The following is a 20660-nucleotide window of genomic DNA, read 5'->3' as shown; positions in this document are numbered from 1 at the left end:
TCTCCAGGTGTTATGGTAGGAATAATATATATTAAAATATGAATATTGGTTAGCTTACCCTCATCTAATGCATTTATTTAAAAATAAACATAAGTAAATACTGGTTTGGGACATGGTATGGTTTGGCATCAACTCTTATTCAAAATGCTGGTACAAATATATGCAATATTATAATGTTTATAATGTTGATGATACTTCAGCAAATTCTAACCAGGATGAAGTCTAAATAAAAAATACCATTTTTATTTATGTACTTTAGGAATTGGAAAGCAATGTTGGCTTTGAAGAGAATAAGGATGACTAAAGTGGTTGTTTTACATAAATACGGTATATATATATGTATCCCAAAGCATACAGCATCTTCTAATGAAATACTTTCTAATAAAATACTTTCTATTGATGAGGAAACTGAACTTGGTAATAATTTCTCCTAAGGTATCTGATTGCATAATTTTATGCCTTATTTTGATTATACAATGTGAAAGAACAATGCAAATAGAATATATATATATATATATTTATTTCCCTCTGCTCTCCATTTCTGCAACTTATAAGTCTGTAGTGTTATAATGTTCCAAGTTTTCCAATTATTGTTTTAATTCCCATTAGAATTTTGTGCCAGTTATTTAATTAGTAATAGCAGCATGGTTATTTTTCCCATTTTATTCTTATCACATGAACTCTGTGGCCAGACAAAATTTTAAAGCAGTCTTTTGGCAAAATTTACAAAATTGACATTAAGAGAAGTTTAAGAGCTATGATAGTTTCATGAAAAATCTTTGAGAGAAGCAGGGTTGTGGGGGAGAGGAAGAGAGGATAAAAAACCTTTTTCTCAATGTCTATCCAAATTTTATTAAAATTTCAAGCACATAGTTTGAACTTCTTCCCCTATAATAAAAATATTACTATATTTCTTAATAGTATTTCAGGATTACTTTTTTGTAGTTTTGCCTTATTCATGAAAAAAATGTAAAGCAAACAGAAGCAAATGTTTCAAGTAAAACATCTTTTCTCATCACAGTAGACACATCAAATTACTCTCTCTACAAACAATTTTAATGAATGAGTACTGATTTATTAAAGAATTTCTAAATATTAAATGTTTTTGAATAGATTCCCTGTTATTTTGCTTATTATTTTTTAGCACTTTACCCTCTGTATGTAAACCGTTCACACAAATAGGCAAGGCAATAAGCAGTTTGATTACAAAGTGGAAAAACAAATAATTCTAAGTGTCAGTAACGGAAAAGAATGGGTTTTCCCAAGTTATTCTAAATCAAAGCCTCAAAATGGATCTATTTGAGGTATTTCTACATAATAAAAAAAGGGTTGGCTATCACTAAACCTACTAATTTGGCTTTCTAAATTTTAGTCACTGCTGGAAAAGTTCTTTATTGTTGTTTTCTCTCAAAATAAGCTTCTCTTATTTTCAGGTACATTGGGTATACCTGGGAAATTAGGTGTTCTTTTCAGTTACTCTTCTTAATGGAATAGTTCTTTATTGCCAAGCAATTGTTGCTTCTGTTTCAGGGATTATCAAAAATACATCACAGCTGCAAATTAAAACAAAAAATCTGTATCATGAAACATAACTATGTGACCAGCAGAATATTTCAAAAGAATATATTTTTATCTTATTATGGGAAAATCTTGATATATGAAATAAAAGATTATAATGAAGAATACCATATTGATTAATGCATTAAAAATGAACATGGAGTTTACTGTTTATAATTTGCCTTCAAAAACAAACTGAGTGTTGCTGGAGTGGTGGAGGCTGGGAGGGATGGCGTGGCTGGGTGATAGACATTGGGGAGGGTATGTGCTATGGTGAGCGCTGTGAATTGTGCAAGACTGTTGAATCACATATCTGTACTTCTGAAACAAATAATGCAACATATGTTAAGAAAAAAGAAAAAGAAGAAGATAGCAGGAGGGGAAGAATGAAGGGGAGAAAGTCGGACGGGGAGATGAACCATGAGAGACGATGGACTCTGAAAAACAACTGAGGGTTCTAGAGGGGAGGAGGGTAGGGGGATGGGTTAGCCTGGTGATGGGTATTAAAGAGGGCACATTCTGCGTGGAGCACTGGGTGTTATGAACAAACAATGAATCATGGAACACTACATCAAAAACTAATGATGTAATATATGGTGATTAACATAACAATAAAAAATTAAAAAATATATAATTCGCCTTCAAGAGTTGGAATGACATAAAGAAAAGGCGTGGCGTTAATATCAATTTATGTATTTTAAAAAATTCACTAAGTATGGTTATTGTTGTTGTTTTAACAGCATGAAAGATGCAGGAGTAGGCCATAAGCAACGGAGGGGTCCCGTATCATCCACCTGCAAGCAGTGCCCAGTGGTCTATACCAACCCTGTGTGTGGTTCAGATGGTCATACCTACTCTTCTCAGGTAAAGACAATTATAGTCATTTCGTATGAAACATGTAATGTGTATTTACCAGAAAATGAATAAATTATTAGTTCTCCCATGTAGTCATCCAAATAATTTATTTAGCTTTTAAAACAATGCAAATAATCTCACTGGTTTGGAATCTGATTTAATGTGTATTGGTTTCTCCTATATCAGAATTTTTAAAATTTGAAATACTAAAGTTATGAACACTCTGAACAGTTAAAAGCAACATTTTGTTTGTTGTTGCTATGAAAGAGGTCAGAAATGTAACCATGTCATACCATAATGTTAACAATTATTATCATTATAACAACAATAGCAGCTACCATTTGTCATTATCATTACTTCTTTTATCTCATATGTTATTTCCAATAGTATTACTAAAAAGCCTCTAAAAATTCCTTTTAACAAATGAGAAAACCAAAGATCAGAAAGATATAGCAAATTTCACATATTTACTGACATTGAAATCAAGATTTGTTGCCATCTCTGATTTTGTGTCTCTATTCTCTCCTCTACATTATTCTGCCTCTTTTTTTGGTGTCCCATATTACTCAGTTATATAGGAGATTTTTAAGACCTTTACCTAATAAGACAGTGATAAATTTTCTTTGATTATGTGACAGGAAAGAATGTAGTATCACAAGCTCTTACATGAAATTTTGGGGCCAGATAAATTTATGAAATTAGATTTTTAAAAATTATATCTTTTTTTAAAAAGATAATGTAACATTGTACTCTGTCCCCATTGGGACCTTTCCCTTTTATTAAACATATTAATATCTTACTAAGGAACAAGATGAATATTCACATTAAATAGAATACATGAAAACTACAAAATAATTTTACTTCAGTTCATATCTGAGTTTGCTTACTGCAAGGAGAGTTCCAAAAAATTTTAGTTACCTGAACATTTTGTTTTGTAGATACCTTTTTATGAACCATCCCTTCTCCTAGTAAATATGTCCTCACAAGATACACTTGTATTTATAATCACTAATCTTAACAATAGCACTGCAATGATAAAATAGATTCATCCAGTCAATAAATATATGCATAGTACTTATTTGGTGCTAAGTACTGTGTTATCTTGGTGAAGCTGCAATGTGATAATTTGCTGAGGTTTTGAAGGTGTGTATTGCTAGGAGGGAATGGAGACTGTTACTGGTCATTTCAATATGACCTTGATCTTGATGAATTTACCATGGTCCAGAATCTCAGCTTTGAAAGTTAAGAAAATTCATGCTTTTGGCACAAGGGAGAATGAATCTATCTCATATTATCAAATCCTACATGATAATGTGGAAATCATGATACTGATTTATTCAATGACAACAAAGGTTGCACATTGTAATATTCAAATTGGTGGGTAGAGCTACATGGCAAGCAAATTTTAATCTTAATTGTACTCGATGTACACTGTTGGTTGAACAGGTTGAATCAAGGGAGAGACTGTAATTTTTACCAGCATCTAGCTAGGATAAGCCTGTCTTTCTCAACATTAGAAGTGTATGTGCTAGAGGTACTAGTATGTTTGTGTCCAGAGTGTCCCTGGAGCGAGCCAACATTAGTCTACCACCTGTTTGGGGGTCTCTTAAGGATGTTCCTAGTTGGTGATCAGTTCTGTTAGAATTTAGTTTCACAGAACACAAACATAATCATGAGTGATTTCTTCCTTTTGGAACCAGACAGGAGGCCTTGTTTGATGATTTTGGAGAAATGCAATCATATTCCCACCCAAGATTAAATATACCTATCATAAGTAGATTAATTCACATATATATTTCCAATTCCATGGGGTTTCCCCATTCTTCTTTGTACTAAGCATCCTCGAAGCCCCCCCAACTTACAAATCATATGGTTTTATTAATACTGTTAATAAAGCCATTCTAAGTAATCCACTGAATTGTAACCATTCTGAGTAATCCATTGAATAATAAACCATTGAATTATTGTTTTAATATTTCTTTGCATATGTATCACTTTCAATGCATGCCTTGACAAAAAAGATGTGGAAAGTATGTGGTTCAAATGAATATGAACTTTTAGTAAATCCCAAATCACCATCCTCATTTCTACTGATTCTAATTTAACTTGGTGAGTTTTCCACTTTGGACCACCAATACTAATCTTAGAGCAGTGAGGCTGAGCTGTCTAAAACAATGCAAACTAAATGGAGATCTTAGCCCAGTAAGAACTTATACTAAACAACCCTTAATAATACTTTTTAAAAAGTTTATAGGATTGGAAATTCAAAATAAGACCCTTATCATTTTTTCCCCTTTTCTCTAAAACAAAGTATTGCCCTAGGCTATTTAGATATTGGATCAAGAACAAAGACCACAGAAACAAATGCCTTCTTGAAATGGTAATTTTATTATTTCTCCAGCATCTACTTACCAGAGATGAAAACAGAAGATTGGTGCAGGGGTCACAGATATTTATTTTGGCTCTTGGCTTACTCAACTTTGTCAATAGGCTTAGCAAATTCTGACAGGGGGAGATTTAAACAGCTTTGGGGGACTCATGGGCATTTGAATTCACAGGAATGGTGAACTCCAAATTCTAGGTTTAGTATGGTCCTTGAAGCTCCTTACCTGAGGTTTCCAATCCCTCAGCTAAGTATTCCTGATATGTTAAACACTGGCCAGAAGCCAGGTAATACCAGCCCAGAGTGTGGGACCTTACATCCAGGATGGAAGCCCAGTCTTCTTCCCCTGGTCTTCCAATCATTTTTCTATATTTTGATTCCCTTGCATATACAGTTGTTTGTTTGTTTTACTACTACAAATAATCTTCCTTCAGGTTCTATTTTAGCTCCACAATGTTTCCTCATTACCTTTGGCTCAATTTATGGAGAGGAAGTTAGAAATCATGTTTCCACCGTACAACTTAATTGGAGATGAGGTCATTACAAAGTATAACAGGTGCAGGAGTTGAGGGATGGGGTGAGAAAAAGGTTATCACAAGGTATCCAAAGGAAGACTTCAGTCAAATGCCCTAAGATATAATTTTGGAAAGTACATCTCATTACACAGTGTGACCAATTTGGAATAATTATTTTATTGGAGTTCAAGCTCTGAACTCGTCAGCTTGTCTAGAAATCCTCAGCAGAGTATTTTAAAAGTGTATACACAAGAAGACAAAGGAACGGATGAAAAACTGTGAAAAAATTGATTTACTTGAAAAAATATTGGGACTTTTGTGATTTTTTTATGAGAACTATTTTTGTAACATCTGATTTTTCCTGTTAAGAAAAACGATTACCACTTTTTATAGAATCCTAGTTCATCTTTCTTTTTAAAAGAACAAATGTTTTCTGAATTCTTTTAAATTCAGCAATGCCAGAAAAATAAAAATATAAGTCTGTTCAAGGTTATTTGAGAGGTAATTGTTCCTGAAATTGACACAAAAGATAAAGGTCTTTGTCTCTTTACTTCAGGCAAAGTCTATTTTGATTGTATTGCTTCAGTAAGAACTAGGAATTGTTCTCCAATATAGTATCCATATTAGACCATGGATATATTTGTCACTGACTGGTGTGAACTGGATATTACATTTGCTGGGAAGAAGTCAATAAATAATATTAATGTTTTAGAACTCAGCATGGCATCGGTAATATAAACTCCCTGGGGACAACACACTGGATGATTTTGAACTTTTTTTTTTTTCATATTTAGTCATGCTCTGCTTGGCAACTGAGCTTAATAATGGTGAATTCTTTGGGAACTAACACCGTTTATAACAAATTGCATGTGTGTGTGTGTGTGTGTGTGTGTGTGTGTGTGCGTGTGTGTGTGTTTTGAGGGAAGGCAGGTAGAAAGCTTAACCATTTTATACTGGACCTTCCAACTCTGGCTACAGACATGCTATTTAAATTGTTTTGGGATGGGATCCTGTGAATCTGAATTTTAAAAGCTCCTTGGGTGATTTTTATGTGTGGGCATAGTTGAGAACCACTGTTGCATCCCTTCAGATTACTGCATCCCTACAGATTACTTTTGAATTCTTATGTTTTTTAATAAACTAGACCAACAATAACATTAATGGGGAAGCATTTACTTTTTGTTGCATCTTGAAAAAATCCCATTTTGTTTCAACATTTTACTGTTATGTCTTATTTTTCTTTATTTTGTCCATATTTGAGGTATTCTATTACTTTCTCTTAATAATAGTTGCTAATTCTGGTAGCCCTCTGTACATTTTAAAAGATAACAAATTTCTTGACACCTCACCATTTTGATGTGTTGCATCTATTAATGTTTAGTATTTAATTGTCCTGTACCTTCCTCTGAATACTTTGTCTAAGCTGAGGTAATCTTAAAATCAACCTTCAGAAATAGATGTACACTGTTTCTATTTGAACTGCTTTTCAGTGTAGGCTAAGTTGTATTTTTGGCTTAGGTATGCCAGCTTAATCAAGATTATAACTACAGCATGTTAACAGAACCACTGACTGGGAGAAGCTCTTAATAGACCACTGAACATTAGAGGAAATAATATGACTGAACTTTATCATAAAATCTCAGATTTGAAAGGAACTCAATAGGACATCTAGTACAAACTTCTACACAGTATGCAGGTGCCTGATAAGATATCATGTTCTGTGAGATAAATGTCTATATTTGTGGGGAGTTCTAAAGCTTTCCTGTCCTTACATTGATTTGGCTTCCAACACTCCCCATTCCTACCACATCAGCATATATCAAAGCACAAAATGCAACTTCTGTTGTCTTCAGTTGTTGGGAAATAAGTGAATTCCTAAATTTTCACTTAAAATGGAGCAAGAGTCTAAAAGATAACCTCATGGGTAGAATATTATTTAATTTTTACAAAACTCAATTCCCAGTCTTTTAGAATTTTTTTGTACATATTTATTTGGATATGAACTTTGTAAAGAATATTCACATTCATTGGATCCGAGACATTCAACATTGTTTTCAGGGAAACCCAACCCTGTATTATGCACAGATACTTAAGCATATTAAGTCATATTTAGTTAAATTATATAATTATGATATTAACTTTTATTGGAACAGACTTTAGGAATGAAAAAAGTGAAGTGGTGGTAAGCATAAAACTCAGCTTACAGAAATGAGGAAGTTTGGAATCATTTATTAGTGTTCAGTGTTTAGCATGCTATGGACATCAACTATTTCCCTGGAGGTCAACTGAGGGTGAACTTCCAATGTAATTTTCTTGTTAACCAAAAAAATATTCATTCAGGAGAAACTAACTAATATGTTCTTCTTCTGTTAATCTTACATGTTTGGGTTAAATATCATTACCAAATAAAGGTGAAATATAATTTCTTAATCAGCTGAATATGACCAAGTTATTTATAAATAATCACTGAGTTTTCATAAGGAAATTTCATAAGGAAAACTTTGAGTAAAAATAAATTCTAATTATTTTGTTCTTCAATCCTGGATTTATTTTCTTCTCAGAATATTCTATATGTATGGAATATAAAGTGTTGAGCATTTAGCATTTATATATACTCATTCATATTATTAGTGTATTTAAATGCACACAGAAAGGTAAGGGAAATAATTTATAGTGATGAATGATTTTTGTTTTCCAAAAAAAAAAAGGAAAATTAAGAAAATTAGGTTTAAACATGAAAACCATGTGCCATGTCTATAAAAGGATTGTTAGAACAAACTAACTGCTTCTATTGTTAAATATTCAGACAATTCTTCCACCTTCTCAGTTATAAATAATGCAACATGTTATTGCTATGGCAATGGACATTTTTGCCTTGCTTCTAAATTGTTTCACTCACTAAATCATTTTTCTGCAATTTGTATTATATTGAGGAAATTTAACTTCATTTTTATTTTCTACTACAATATACTCTAATACCATAATTATCTTTGGAAGGTGACTTGTTGAAGTTAAGCGAGCACACTGTATTTTTGAATGTTAGTGCTCTAATCTCTCTCCATACTCCAAATATCTGCCCCTTCTTCTCCAGGAGATTGCTCTATTGATTATGTTATACCACTCTTTCTTTAACCTTAACATAAACATAGGCATACTTTCTTGGCTTGTTTAAGACTCTTGAGTTATATATGTTGGTAGCTGCCGTTCAGAGTGTAGGATAAAGTTTTAACTAACTTCTAAATTTATATTTTAATGTGATTTTGAGATTTTAACCTTTTTATTTTTGTGTTAGTGACTGTCCTATAGTGGCCTTGCACAAAACTCAAGTGATATTATAGGTTTTTTTGTAATTTTACTAATTTATTTAATTATTTTTAATGCCTTAGGAAGATGAAAAGTTGGCAAATCTATATTTGTTTCACACATTTGTCTTTGAAATATTGATAATCAATAAATCTAAATCTAAAAGATTTTGATCCAGTGGTATGTGGCTGCCATATCTTTTTCAGTGATTACATGGGCAAATTTGTATTTTCCCACAATACTCTATGATCACTGTATGTTGTAATGTCCTTTAATTTCCCTCCACCCTAAATGTACTTACCAAGGAAATTAGCTTTATTATGTGAATTAGCAATGGATTAAATATCCTATTGCATCTGAAGCAAGTCAATTAAACAAAAGCAAACTGAAACTGGGAGGCAAGAAATTATAATATAGAAACTAGGAGGGAAAAAAAAGACAATCAATAGCTAGAATCAGGAAATTTGAAGATGAACACCTTGCAAAAGAATGTTACAGTAGGTTTTACATGAAAATATTGTGATGTATACAAATTAGAAGATCATCTAAACAGCTATACCCCCAGTAAAAATAAAGCGGAAAGTATCTGTCATTGAGAACTAAGAATATGAAAAGTAGCCTATTTCTCTCTGAAGTAGCTTTGGGTAATAAGGCTATTATTATGGTATAATATGTATAGCTTTGAACCTGCTCTTTATGCATCTGGGATTTTGGATTACACTACCTCCAAGCAGAGGTCAGGAAAGCTCCAGGATAAGAAGTAAAATTTAGGGACTTTCATGTAGGCAGTATTCTTGATATTTGGAACCCCAACATAAATTCTTTCTGTAGAAAAGTATTGGTAATTCAAGTTCCTAAGGATTCCCCAGATTTTATTTTGCCAACTCTTTGCTCACACAAAAGTAAATAAATATTATAAATGGAAGTGACATGCTTATATAACAGAAATAAACCAATAAACAAAATGAGAAAAGACAACACGAGCAAGAGTGAACAATGACAAAACAATAATAGCATAACCATGTTTAAGTTTCAGATATCCAAAATACTAAAATCATCAGACAAACAATTAGGTATATTGAAACATACAAATACTATGTAAAATATTTTTAATGTGTGAAATGTTTAAAGAGTTAAAGTGATTTTTTCTTTAAATTTTTTATTGTTATGTTAATCACCATACATTACATCATTAGTTCTTGATGTAGTGTTCCATGATTCATTGTTTGTGCATAACACCCAGTGCTCCATGCAGAACATGCCCTCTTTAATACCCATCACCAGGTTAACCCATCCCCCCACCCCCTTCCCCTCTAGGACCCTCAGTTTGTTTTTCAGAGTCCATCGTCTCTCATGGTTCGTCTCCCCCTCTGATTACTCCCCTTCCTTCTTCCCCTCCTGCTATCTTCTTCTTTTTGTTTTTCTTAACATATATTGCATTATTTGTTTCAGAGGTACAGATCTGTGATTCAACAGTCTTGCACAATTCACAGCGCTCACCATAGCACATACCCTCCCCAATGCCTATCACCCAGCCACCCCATCCCTCCCACCCCCCACCACTCCAGCAACCCTCAGTTTGTTTCCTGAGATTAAGAATTCCTCATATCAATGAGGTCATATGATACATGTCTTTCTCTGATTGACTTATTTAACTGAGCATCACACCCTCCAGTTCCATCCACGTTGTTGCAAATGGCAAGATCTCATTCCTTTTGATGGCTGCATAATATTCCATTGTGTATATATACCACATCTTCTTCATCCATTCATCTGTCAATGGACATCTTGGCTCTTTCCACAGTTGAGTTATTGTGGACATTGCTGCTATAAACATTGGGGTGCACGTACCCCTTCGGATCCCTACATTTATATCTTTGTGGTAAATACCCAGTAGTGCAATTTCTGGATCGTATGGTAGCTCTATTTTCAACTTTTTGAGGAACCTCCATACTGTTTTCCAGAGTGGCTGCACCAGCTTGCATTCCCACCAACAGTGTAGGAGGGTTCCCCTTTCTCCGCATCCCCACCAACAACTGTTGTTTCCTGACTTGTTAATTTTAGCCATTCTGATGGGTGTAAGGTAGTATCTCATTGAGGTTTTGATTTGGATTTCCTTGATGTTGAGCGATGTTGAGCACTTTTTCATGTGTCTGTTGGCCGTTTGGATGTCTTCTTTGGAAAAATGTCTGTTCATGTCTTCTGCCCATTTCTTGATTGGGTTATTTGTTCTTTGGGTGTTGAGTTTGATAAGTTCTTTATAGATTTTGGATACTAGCCCTTTATCTGATATGTCATTTGCAAATATTTTCTCCCATTCTGTCGGTTGTCTTTTGGTTTTGTGGACTGTTTCTTTTGCTGTGCAAAAGCTTTTTATCTTGATGAAATCCCAATAGTTCATTTTTGCCCTGGCTTCCCTTGCCTTTGGCGATGTTTCTAGGAAGCAGTTGCTGCGGCTGAGGTCAAAGAGGTTGCTGCCTGTGTTCTCCTTTAGGATGTTGATGGACTCTTGTCTCACATTTAGGTCTTTCAACCATTTGGAGTCTATTTTTGTGTGTGATGTAAGGAAATGGTCCAGTTTCATTCTTCTGCATGTGGCTGTCCAATTTTCCCAACACCATTTGTTGAAGAGACTGTCTTTTTTCCATTGGACATTCTTTCCTGCTTTGTCAAAGATGAGTTGACCATAGAGTTGAGGGTCCATTTCTGGGCTCTCGATTCTGTTTCATTGATCTATGTGTCTGATTTTTGCCACTACCATACTGTCTTGATGATGACAGCTTTGTAATACAGCTGGAAGTCCGGAATTGTGATGCCACCAGCTTTGCTTTTCTTTTTCAACATTCCTCTGGCTATTCGGGGTCTCTTCAGACATGAAGAAACGGAAAAACGTTCCATGCTCATGGATTGGAAGAACAAACATTGTGAAGATGTCAATGCTACCTAAAGCAATCTACACATTCAGTGCAATCCCCATCAAAATACCATCCACTTTTTTCAAAGAAATGGAATAAATAATCCTAAAATTTGTATGGAACCAGAAGACTTAAAGTGATTTTGAAATATACAAACAAAACCAATATAATTTCAAAAAATATTAAATTTGTAAAAAAACCAAATATAATTCATTCAATTAAAATAATTTTTTTAATTAAAATTAAATGGGTAGATTAAATATTAGATTACATGAAGAGAATTAATGACCTACAGTATATGTGTGTATGTGAATATAGACTTACATGTATAAAACAGAAAATATATGTAAGAAGCATAAACTGTTATATATGTAATTATATATGTTTGTGTGTATTTCAGAAAAACAGCTCAGATATTTCAGAAAATACTTCAGAAAAATGATCCAAAAAGGAAAATAAAGAATAGAAAGTAGAATGAAAAGGTATAAAAAAATTGTTCTGAAATATAAAAGGAGAAACCAGAAATAATAAGGTGGAGAAGGATAATAAAAGAAAAATTGAACATTTTCCAGGAATGTTGAAAGGCATGAATTCACAATACAGGAAGTACATTACAATGTGTACAAGATAAAAAAGATAAATAAGAAATTCAAATCTAGACACATTGTAGTAAAATGACAGATTAACAAAATAAAATCTAACCAGACCAAAAAAGTTTAAAATATTATATCATTACACCAACAAAAATTATCTCAAAGGATTAATGGGATTTTAAAAGTACACTTAAATTATTGAAAGAAAATTTTAAAAAATTCAAAACAAGTACTTCAGGAGAAAATATTGTCCAAATTTTCTGCACAAAAATCCTTGAAAAGATTGTACAGAACAAAACAGCCAAGACCTCTGATTGCAAGATATGCAGAAATATGAGTGACCCATGGAGACTTACCTCCAAACAATACCCTATTTCTCATTTCCACATCTTTTTGGCTTCCAGAGAATTTACCTGTAGATACACCGCTCCATCAACCATTCCAACTAACATGATCAACAGATGTTGGGACCAAATCCACTCAATTTGTCTCATGCAGCATTTATTTAAGGCTAACAGTAGGGAAGCTCCAAGCAGAAGAATGAAACCAATCTACATACAATATTTACCTCAACAATGTCTCCCTTCCTGCTCTGGGGTCCTGGCCCAACCACCTGAACAAACCCCATAAATCATCAAGGTTTACCTTAGAAATCTAGGTGGCTTTTGCCTCAATTTTCTCTCTTAGTCTTTGTACTTGGCAGGATGCTTTAGTGATTGCACAGACTCCCACTTGAGTTGAGGGTGACCTGAATGCCTTCTAGGAACAATGTGGTATCATTGATTACTTAAGATTCTTTCTAATCAGGTACTTTGTGTTATAGAGAGAAATTCTTGAAGGTGCTCATAAAAAATGCGTCCAGTATGCCACGTGGAACTGAATAACTACGTATAGATTCATTTAGGAGAGATGTAAGTTTCCTGAGAGCTACCTGATCTACTGGTGTTGCTTCCTAAACAGGTGAAGTTCTCTTAGACCACTGCTGAGGTGCAAATCACCATCTTTTCTGTATGGAGGCATATTCATGCCTAGATTCCATTTAAGAGAACTGTCCCAGCAGTGCACATGGTGCCCTGAAAACAAAATATTATTAAAACTGCCGTGACCTGCAAGTAAGAACTACATTTTTTCTGGGAACACAGATTGATAGTACATCAAATGTGACCTTCCAGCCCACCAGAAGATGCTTGATTTTCCAATTGAATTAGAATAATTGATTCTACTCCTTGTTTTTGGAGTGATGCTGGAAAGCAGTCTGTCCAACCTGTCCTATTTTTCGAAGCAACCAACTGATGGCATTGAGCCATCTCACTGCATGAGAATGGAGATGAGAAAGACTTCGGGAGGTATTGGCAGGTGCTTTGCGTGGGAGGTTGAGGAGCTGGTGCTATTCCTTTATCTTTCTGATAGACTCAGTTAGGTTAAGCAGAGTAGAGAAGGAAATGTCTAGGGAAAGGAAAATCTAGCAATTAAGTTTAAGCATTTGTAACACTTTGGGAAAACCATACAAGGGCACATTCCTTGGGGAGGAAATAAGGGTGGCTCTGAAAGACAAAAGATCATTAATTTCTCTCCCTCTGCCATTTCTCTCAGGGTCTAAGGTGCTCCCTCCCTTTGTGCTGAGGTTGTTGCTCTCCCTCCATAAACACAAAATTAGTGTGCCCCATTACAGAAAGTAAAATTCCGCATTTCTTCCTCTTAACCCCTAAACTCTATACATAAATATTTCACCTATAGGAGTCCAGTCCAGCAGGGACAAGGGAAGTAAAAGAGAAACACATCGTGTTCCCAACTTCTAGCTGCATGGACTACCATCAGGGGACTTAGTGAGCAGTGTGATCCAGGACCATGTTAATACAACAAGACAATCCAGATGGCTGAGTCAGAATTAAGCTTGAATTTCCAAGGTCCCCTTTGGACAGGCTGTCATCTGCAGGGGTACAGCAACAAAGGCCAGCCTGACGTTGCTGTTGGAAGAAGGAAAGAAAAAGCCTGAATATTTGAAAAAGGTATCTATAACCTCTTTTCATCCTGTTAATTAGTAAGGGACCAGCTGAGAGGGTAAGTTTCCTTTCTGGAGACAGCAAAATTCAGTGACCAAACTGCTTTGCTAAAGTGAGGAAGGCAGAGTTCGAAACCTTTTTGAGATTTTTGAAGAGACCATACCAATGCTTACAATATCAGATGCCCGTGGACAGTAAAGGGACATAGAAGGTCTGTTAGTTACCTTACTTGTCAGCCTGTTTAGTGACTTTATGATAAAAGCTGCGCTGTTGTCAGGCTACAAATAGTCCAAAAAGTCAAACATATGATGCATGTTGGTTTCACAGGACAAAATGACATAGCCAGAGTCAGCGGATGGAACTGGAATAGGAACAGCATGACCTGAAAAAAGTATCAACAGAGAGTTATAGCTGAAAAGGTTCTTTAAGGTAGTGGCCCTAAAGGTCAAGAGTATGACACAGCTTGTTGGACAGCTTCAAATAAGCCTGTTGATTTGGCTGATATAAATGAAGAAGTAAAATGTCTAAGGGAGGAGTATACTCTTTTCAATACCCAAAAAGCCCAGTTAGGTGCTGGGACTGCTTTTTGGCAGTGATGACCAAAGAGATAACAGTCTTCCTTCACTATGAGTGAGACTGAGCATTGTGAATCTACCCAAATAGTCCTAAAAAAACTTTACTTAGCAAATGGGCTTCTGAATTTCATCAGGAGTTCATTCAGCCATTCTTGTTGACAGAAGTGTAATAATATTGCAGTCAGAGTCTTTGGGACTGAAGCTTCTGACTTTCCAAAAACAGGACATCATCTGTATAAGGAACATTAGAGTTTATAAGTACCCACTGGTGGCAAATGGCAAGAAGTTTTTCCCACTGGAAAATTGTTGGCTCTTGGATCCCTCTTGACACTTATCAGACAGCAAAGTATAAACATATAGCACATCAATACCTACTACACATTCAGATGTAGAAGCAACAGCAACATGCACTGAATTGGTCCAATAATCCCCACAAGAAAGGTCATGTTGGCTCACCTTCCATATTGTAAGTATGCCCAAACCCCATCAGTTGAATCTAAGTTCAGCTTTCCCAACAGAACTGGGCATGACGGATGGTGCTTGCATCCAAAATAGCCACAAAATTTTGAATCTCTCACCTACCCCAAAGTTCTTCAGTACATTTGGATGAGTGTGCATGGCCCCTGTCTCATTTGGAAATAGAGAAACTTTGACCCTAATATCAAGATAACACTACATTCCTCTTCCTGCCTGGAGGCTAGTGAGCAATAACCAAAGCACTATTTGAACAGTTTCAGCCAATCCTACTTCTTGCTGCTCAGGCTTAGAACTTTCAATAGCATATAGAACAGTGGGTGATCCTTTTTCCACTTTTGGTTCATGACTCAGGTGAGAGTAGTCAGAACATTCGCTATTGGATCATGGACAATCTTCTCATATCTTCTGATCTGGTCCAGGGGGCTTAGTGTCCTTTCACTTCCAGAAAGCCATAGCTCTGTAAGCATCCCATCCTCATTGTCAAAAGAACTGTGAAAGGTCTGAGATTTTTTACCCTACATGAAGATACATGCCATAGTTTATGAATACTGACAGAAGACCTAAGACTCCCGGGTCAGAGACAAAGCAACTTATTACTTATGAGACAAGGAGAACAATGTTTATATTTGCATCAATTCTCCTTTCCTCATAAGTCCCACAGGACAATGCAGAGTAACCCAGTTGGATGTTCCACACACATTGGGTTTGTATCACAGCTAAAGAAATCTATATATTTCATAATGGGCTGCAAACAAGCTTGCTCAAACTTTGCTTAATGGGAAACATTATTTTTATTTTACTGGGAAGCAAACAAATCTGCCCTTTCTTCCAGATAGGAGGCAGAATTATCTCTACCTTGCAAGGATATTACCATACAAACAAAATTGAAGATACGATACCAAACAAAAGGCTATCAAATGCCTCTGCTCCTAAGATGTACGGAAACACGTAGGGACTTGTCTTCCAATACTACAAAATAGTAGGATAGCTCTTCAGTGTCAGAAAAACTAGATTTCCCAATAAAAGTCATAGAAGATGAAAAAGATTACTACAAAATGATTATCATGTTAATTCATCTAGAAAATCTAATAGAATAAATTCTGTCTTGTATGTATATAATAAAATGGTTTCAAGATCTGTAAAGCAGTTTCTACAGGGAGACATTATCAAATCTCACTCATACATCGTATGATTCCAGCACTCTTCTCTTAGTAATTAGTGGAGCTACAGGGAAAAAAAAAAAAAAAGTTGGGTTCCTTTCTTCCCCTCCTTGGCCCAAAGGTAGTGGATCCACTGCACGGTGGTGGATAGACAAAGTTTGCACTTTGTAATATAGCATGGAAGTGTGGGGTATCTAGTGGGGAATGTTCCTGGAATTTCTATGCTGAAGAGATGGCTAGGAAGCTGTGAGATTGTTCTCTTGGGCAATTAAGAAAATAGAGTGATCATATAAGTAAATCTATGTTTCTTATTGTTGGAGAAAGTGCTTACAAACATGGAAAATGGGAGGCTGGAAAGAATCCTGAGATGTTGGGGATGCCTGGGTGGCTCAGTCGGTTAAGCGTCTGCCTTAAGCACAGGTCATGGACCCAGGGTCCCTGGATTGAGCCCCGCATCGGGCTCCCTGCTCCGCGGGAGGCCTGCTTCTCCCTCTCCCACTCCCCCTGCTTGTGTTCCCTCTCTCGCTGTTGTCTCTCTCTGTCAAATAAATAAAATCTTTAAAAAAAAAAAAAAGAATCCTGAGATGTTGGATTGGAATTGGAGGTATCAGTATGAACTCATGTTGAGTTGTGGGGTTTGTTTTTGTTGTTTTTTTAGTCTTAAAAATGTATAGATTTTATTATATATTTTATATATTTTAAGATATATCTTAAAGTATATGTAGAGAGACACACTTGGAATTAATTATTGATATATTTGTATGCATGTGTATCCTAGAAAGATACTTGTTTATTTATAATATTTAAGAAATTATTAACTTCTGAAAAGTTAACCAGTTTGCTTCCACTATCTATGTCTCACCTTATCTTTGTTGTTCTTCCTTTTTATATTTACCTTTCCTATATAAACTCCTCCCTCATAATGTTTTGATCACCCCAGTTAGCAAGTCCATCCTCTTTTCTTTAGTCAACTTTGCCAGGATTCTTCGTTTCCAAAGGTTTATGATGAGCTGTGGTCTTAGATGCACATGTATTCCTGTAGTGAGTCAACAGGGGGCACTCTGGAAGTAATGTCTCCCGGGTTACTCCCTCAGGTTTACTCAAGAGGAATACTTTACACAGTGGAAAAACGAAGTTTTATGTGATTCCATCTTTTTGTCAAAACTAAGTGCACTACTGTGTCCCTATCTTTCCCTTCCAGCATATCCCAATTATCACTGCTACCAGTGCATGAAACTGTTTAGGGGCTATGGACCATTAGTACATAATTTTAAATAGGTTCTTGGTATTTATTAAGCATAATAAACAAGAAATTTCCTCAAGCTTTATGTTCATTGAAATAGTTAATATAAAAATTTCAGTGTGTTAACCCCATAGATGTTGAAATGTATGCCCAAGCTACCACACCTTAGTATTTTTATGTTTGTATAATTGTTAAAGTCATTGAAAACTTTGAGGTCTTCAAGGTCTTTTCTCTTGTTTGCTAAATTCAACTTTCTGTCCTGAATCTTTCATCTCCTTGTGTGTTCTTTTAAAATACATCCCTTGTTACTTATTGCCATTCTTTTAATTTGTTTTTTTATTTTTTATTTTTTTAAGATTTATTTGAGAGGGGGTGGGAGAATGGTCTAGTGGGAGGGGCAGAGCGAGAGAATCTTCAAGCAGACTCCCTGCTGAGCACAGAACCCCACACTGGGCTCAATCCCATGACCCATGAGCTGAAACCAAAGAGTCAGATGCTCAACTGACTGAGTCACCCAGGTGCCATTCTTTTAAAAAAATTCACTGCCGTTTCTATCTGTAAAAATAATTTCTTATCATATATAACCCTAACTTTTTGGAGTACTTGGTATTATGACCTTCTATTTTCATCCATTTCTTAATTATTTTTAACTACTCTGCACCCTTCTGGGAAAGTTTGAGTTATCTGTCAATGCCCATATTTTATACTAACATAAATAATGAAAATAAAAATCAAAGTAAGTTAAATGACTTCATTAATGTCATGTATATATTATATCCATCATCAAACGATGTGGGTTTTTTCAAAGATTTTATTTATTTATTTTCACAGAGAGAGAGAGAGAGATAGCAAGAGCAAGAACACAAGCAGGGGGAGTCAGTGGGGGGGAAGCAGGCTCCCGGCTGAGCAGAGAGCCTGACATGGGGCTCAATCCCAGGACCCTGGGATCATGACCTGAGCCGAAGGCAGACGCTTAATGGCTGAGACACCCAGGAGCCCCAAACAATGTATTTTTGTAGGCTTTGTTTTAATTGAAACTTTTACTCATAATTGAAAGCGACATTTGTCTAGAATAATTTAAACAACAATTTTGGTTTGATGACAAAATTTAGTACAACCTATGAGAAGGAAATAATTATAAAATAAACACACTGTATTTTTTTATTCTTAAAAGTTTTAAATTTATTACCAGATTTTGCAGTTTAAGATACCTGTTTACAACGACAGCCTAACAAGGAGGAAAATGCATATATGAACACTGCATTGTGCACACAGATCACAAAATCAGAGACACTTAATAGCACATGATCTTATAACTCAACCAAATCAGTTAGTCACATAAACAACAGTAAGGTTTCTTTGTATGCATATATTCACATCTCAGCTGAGGTGAGGGAATATACAATCCTGACATTCTAGGACTACATTGGATTTAACTGAGTTTAAGGCAGAATTTAATATAGCCATCCCATGTACATACTCAGGTACTCTTCAAAGAGAAACCATGCGAAACACAGTACCGCATCAGTTCTGAGTCCATAATCCATGTGTCAAGTTGCTTTCTCCTTGGTATGTTCTCATGTTACACTGTAAGATATTGTTAGGTCTGTGGCAAATAAGAAATTTCTTTTTGATATTTTGAGATGTGTTTAATTTGGGGAGAAAAGTAAAATATATCTAATAATAATTCCTGTTTGGAAAATCAGAGATATATTGATTCAAAAAAACAATATACATTTGTTGCTTTTTTTTTTTTTTCTGGGCTGTTCTCCTTAGACAGTTTAGTTGCCAACCAGTGCAATATTTTAACTGGATCATGACTACATGACAGGGATTATAAATTTATGAACCTGTGTTAAAGAGTCCTTACCGTCCTCATGTCATCTCATCTCAGCTTAAATTCAACTAGTCTTAATAATACTCAGTTTCTAGATGTCTGATAGAAATATTTTGAAGTGTAAGGGGAAATTGCCTTGCATATCATTTAACCTTAAAGATTGCTTAAATTAAGGACTTTAACGTTCTCAGGACTCTGTTGGTCCTTTCCTCATTTTGATTTTCTTTAATAGTATATGTGCTCACATCTCTAGTGTTGTCCCTGCAAAGGATCTACTTCTCTCTCCTCAGATCTGAATAAAAATGTAGGAAGCTGAGTTTAACCTGCCTCATGTCACAGGACTTTGACCCTGTGGTAAGAGGTATGCTATAACATTGGTATGTAAAATTTAGTTTCCCAAAATAAAATTTCTAGTGAGAAAAGGAGACATTTGCCCAATATAAAGGGGGTGTTATTTATTAATGAAAAATAGAGTGACAAACAGAGAAAACAATGGGGTAGTGTCCACTTTAGTGCATAGGGTTGCCAAAGGTTTTTGCTATGCTTAACTCCCTGCTTGTTATTTGTGCTACAATAATAACATGTGCATGTAATTGGTAAATCCCAACATGTGAATGGATTCAAGTCTAAATCACGTCTGTTTTTTCCTCCTCTGGTTGTTTTTACATGGGAAACACCAGAGTGGGGATCAGAAAAACTCAAATGAAGGACATGTACTTGCAGAAGTGTTAGCTATAGCGGACTATGAGAAATTTTTTTTTAATTTTATTTTTTTAAAGATTTTATTTATTTATTTGAGAGAGAGAAAATGAAAGATAGAGAGCACGAGAGGGAAGAGTGTCAGAGGGAGAAGCAAAAGCCCCGCTGAGCAGGGAGCCCGATGAAGGACTTGATCCCGGGACTCCAGGATCATGACCTGAGCCGAAGGCAGTCGCTTAACCAACTGAGCCACCCAGGTGCCGGGACTACGAGAAATTCTATTCATGAGAGCTCAGATCATGTCTAAGATATTGGTTGTCTAAGGTATTAAAGATGTATAATGTAATATATTAGTCCAACGTAGATTAAAACAAACACTAATAAAAGTGATTCATAATATTCCAAATTCCCAATTTATTTTTTCACTTGAATCAAAATTTTTATCACTACAATAAGCAGAACATTGTTGCTATTTTTAGCTACTGCTAATTATATACTTGTTCTACATGAGAAGCACTATAAAATAGTGCTCAAACCCCATTTTA

At 35.2% G+C, this 20660-nt stretch overlaps 1 protein-coding gene across 2 annotated transcripts in view; it reads left to right on the top strand.

Moving 5' to 3' along the window:
- Positions 1 to 20660, top strand: part of SPOCK3 (SPARC (osteonectin), cwcv and kazal like domains proteoglycan 3) — a 466791-nt gene that overhangs the window by 290939 nt on the left and 155192 nt on the right. For both annotated transcript variants that reach the window (XM_073892466.1, XM_025874422.2), the window contains exon 5: positions 2298 to 2421. In XM_073892466.1, the coding sequence (XP_073748567.1) occupies positions 2298 to 2421 (124 nt within the window). The remainder of the gene's footprint in view (positions 1 to 2297; positions 2422 to 20660) is intronic.

This window comes from Callorhinus ursinus, unplaced genomic scaffold (assembly GCF_003265705.2).
Source record: "Callorhinus ursinus isolate GAN/ISIS: 27379988/994484 unplaced genomic scaffold, GSC_fseal_2.0 scaffold4, whole genome shotgun sequence".
NCBI classification, from domain to species: domain Eukaryota; kingdom Metazoa; phylum Chordata; class Mammalia; order Carnivora; family Otariidae; genus Callorhinus; species Callorhinus ursinus.
Note: the sequence above shows the minus strand (reverse complement) of the source record. Positions and strands in the feature narration are given on the sequence as shown.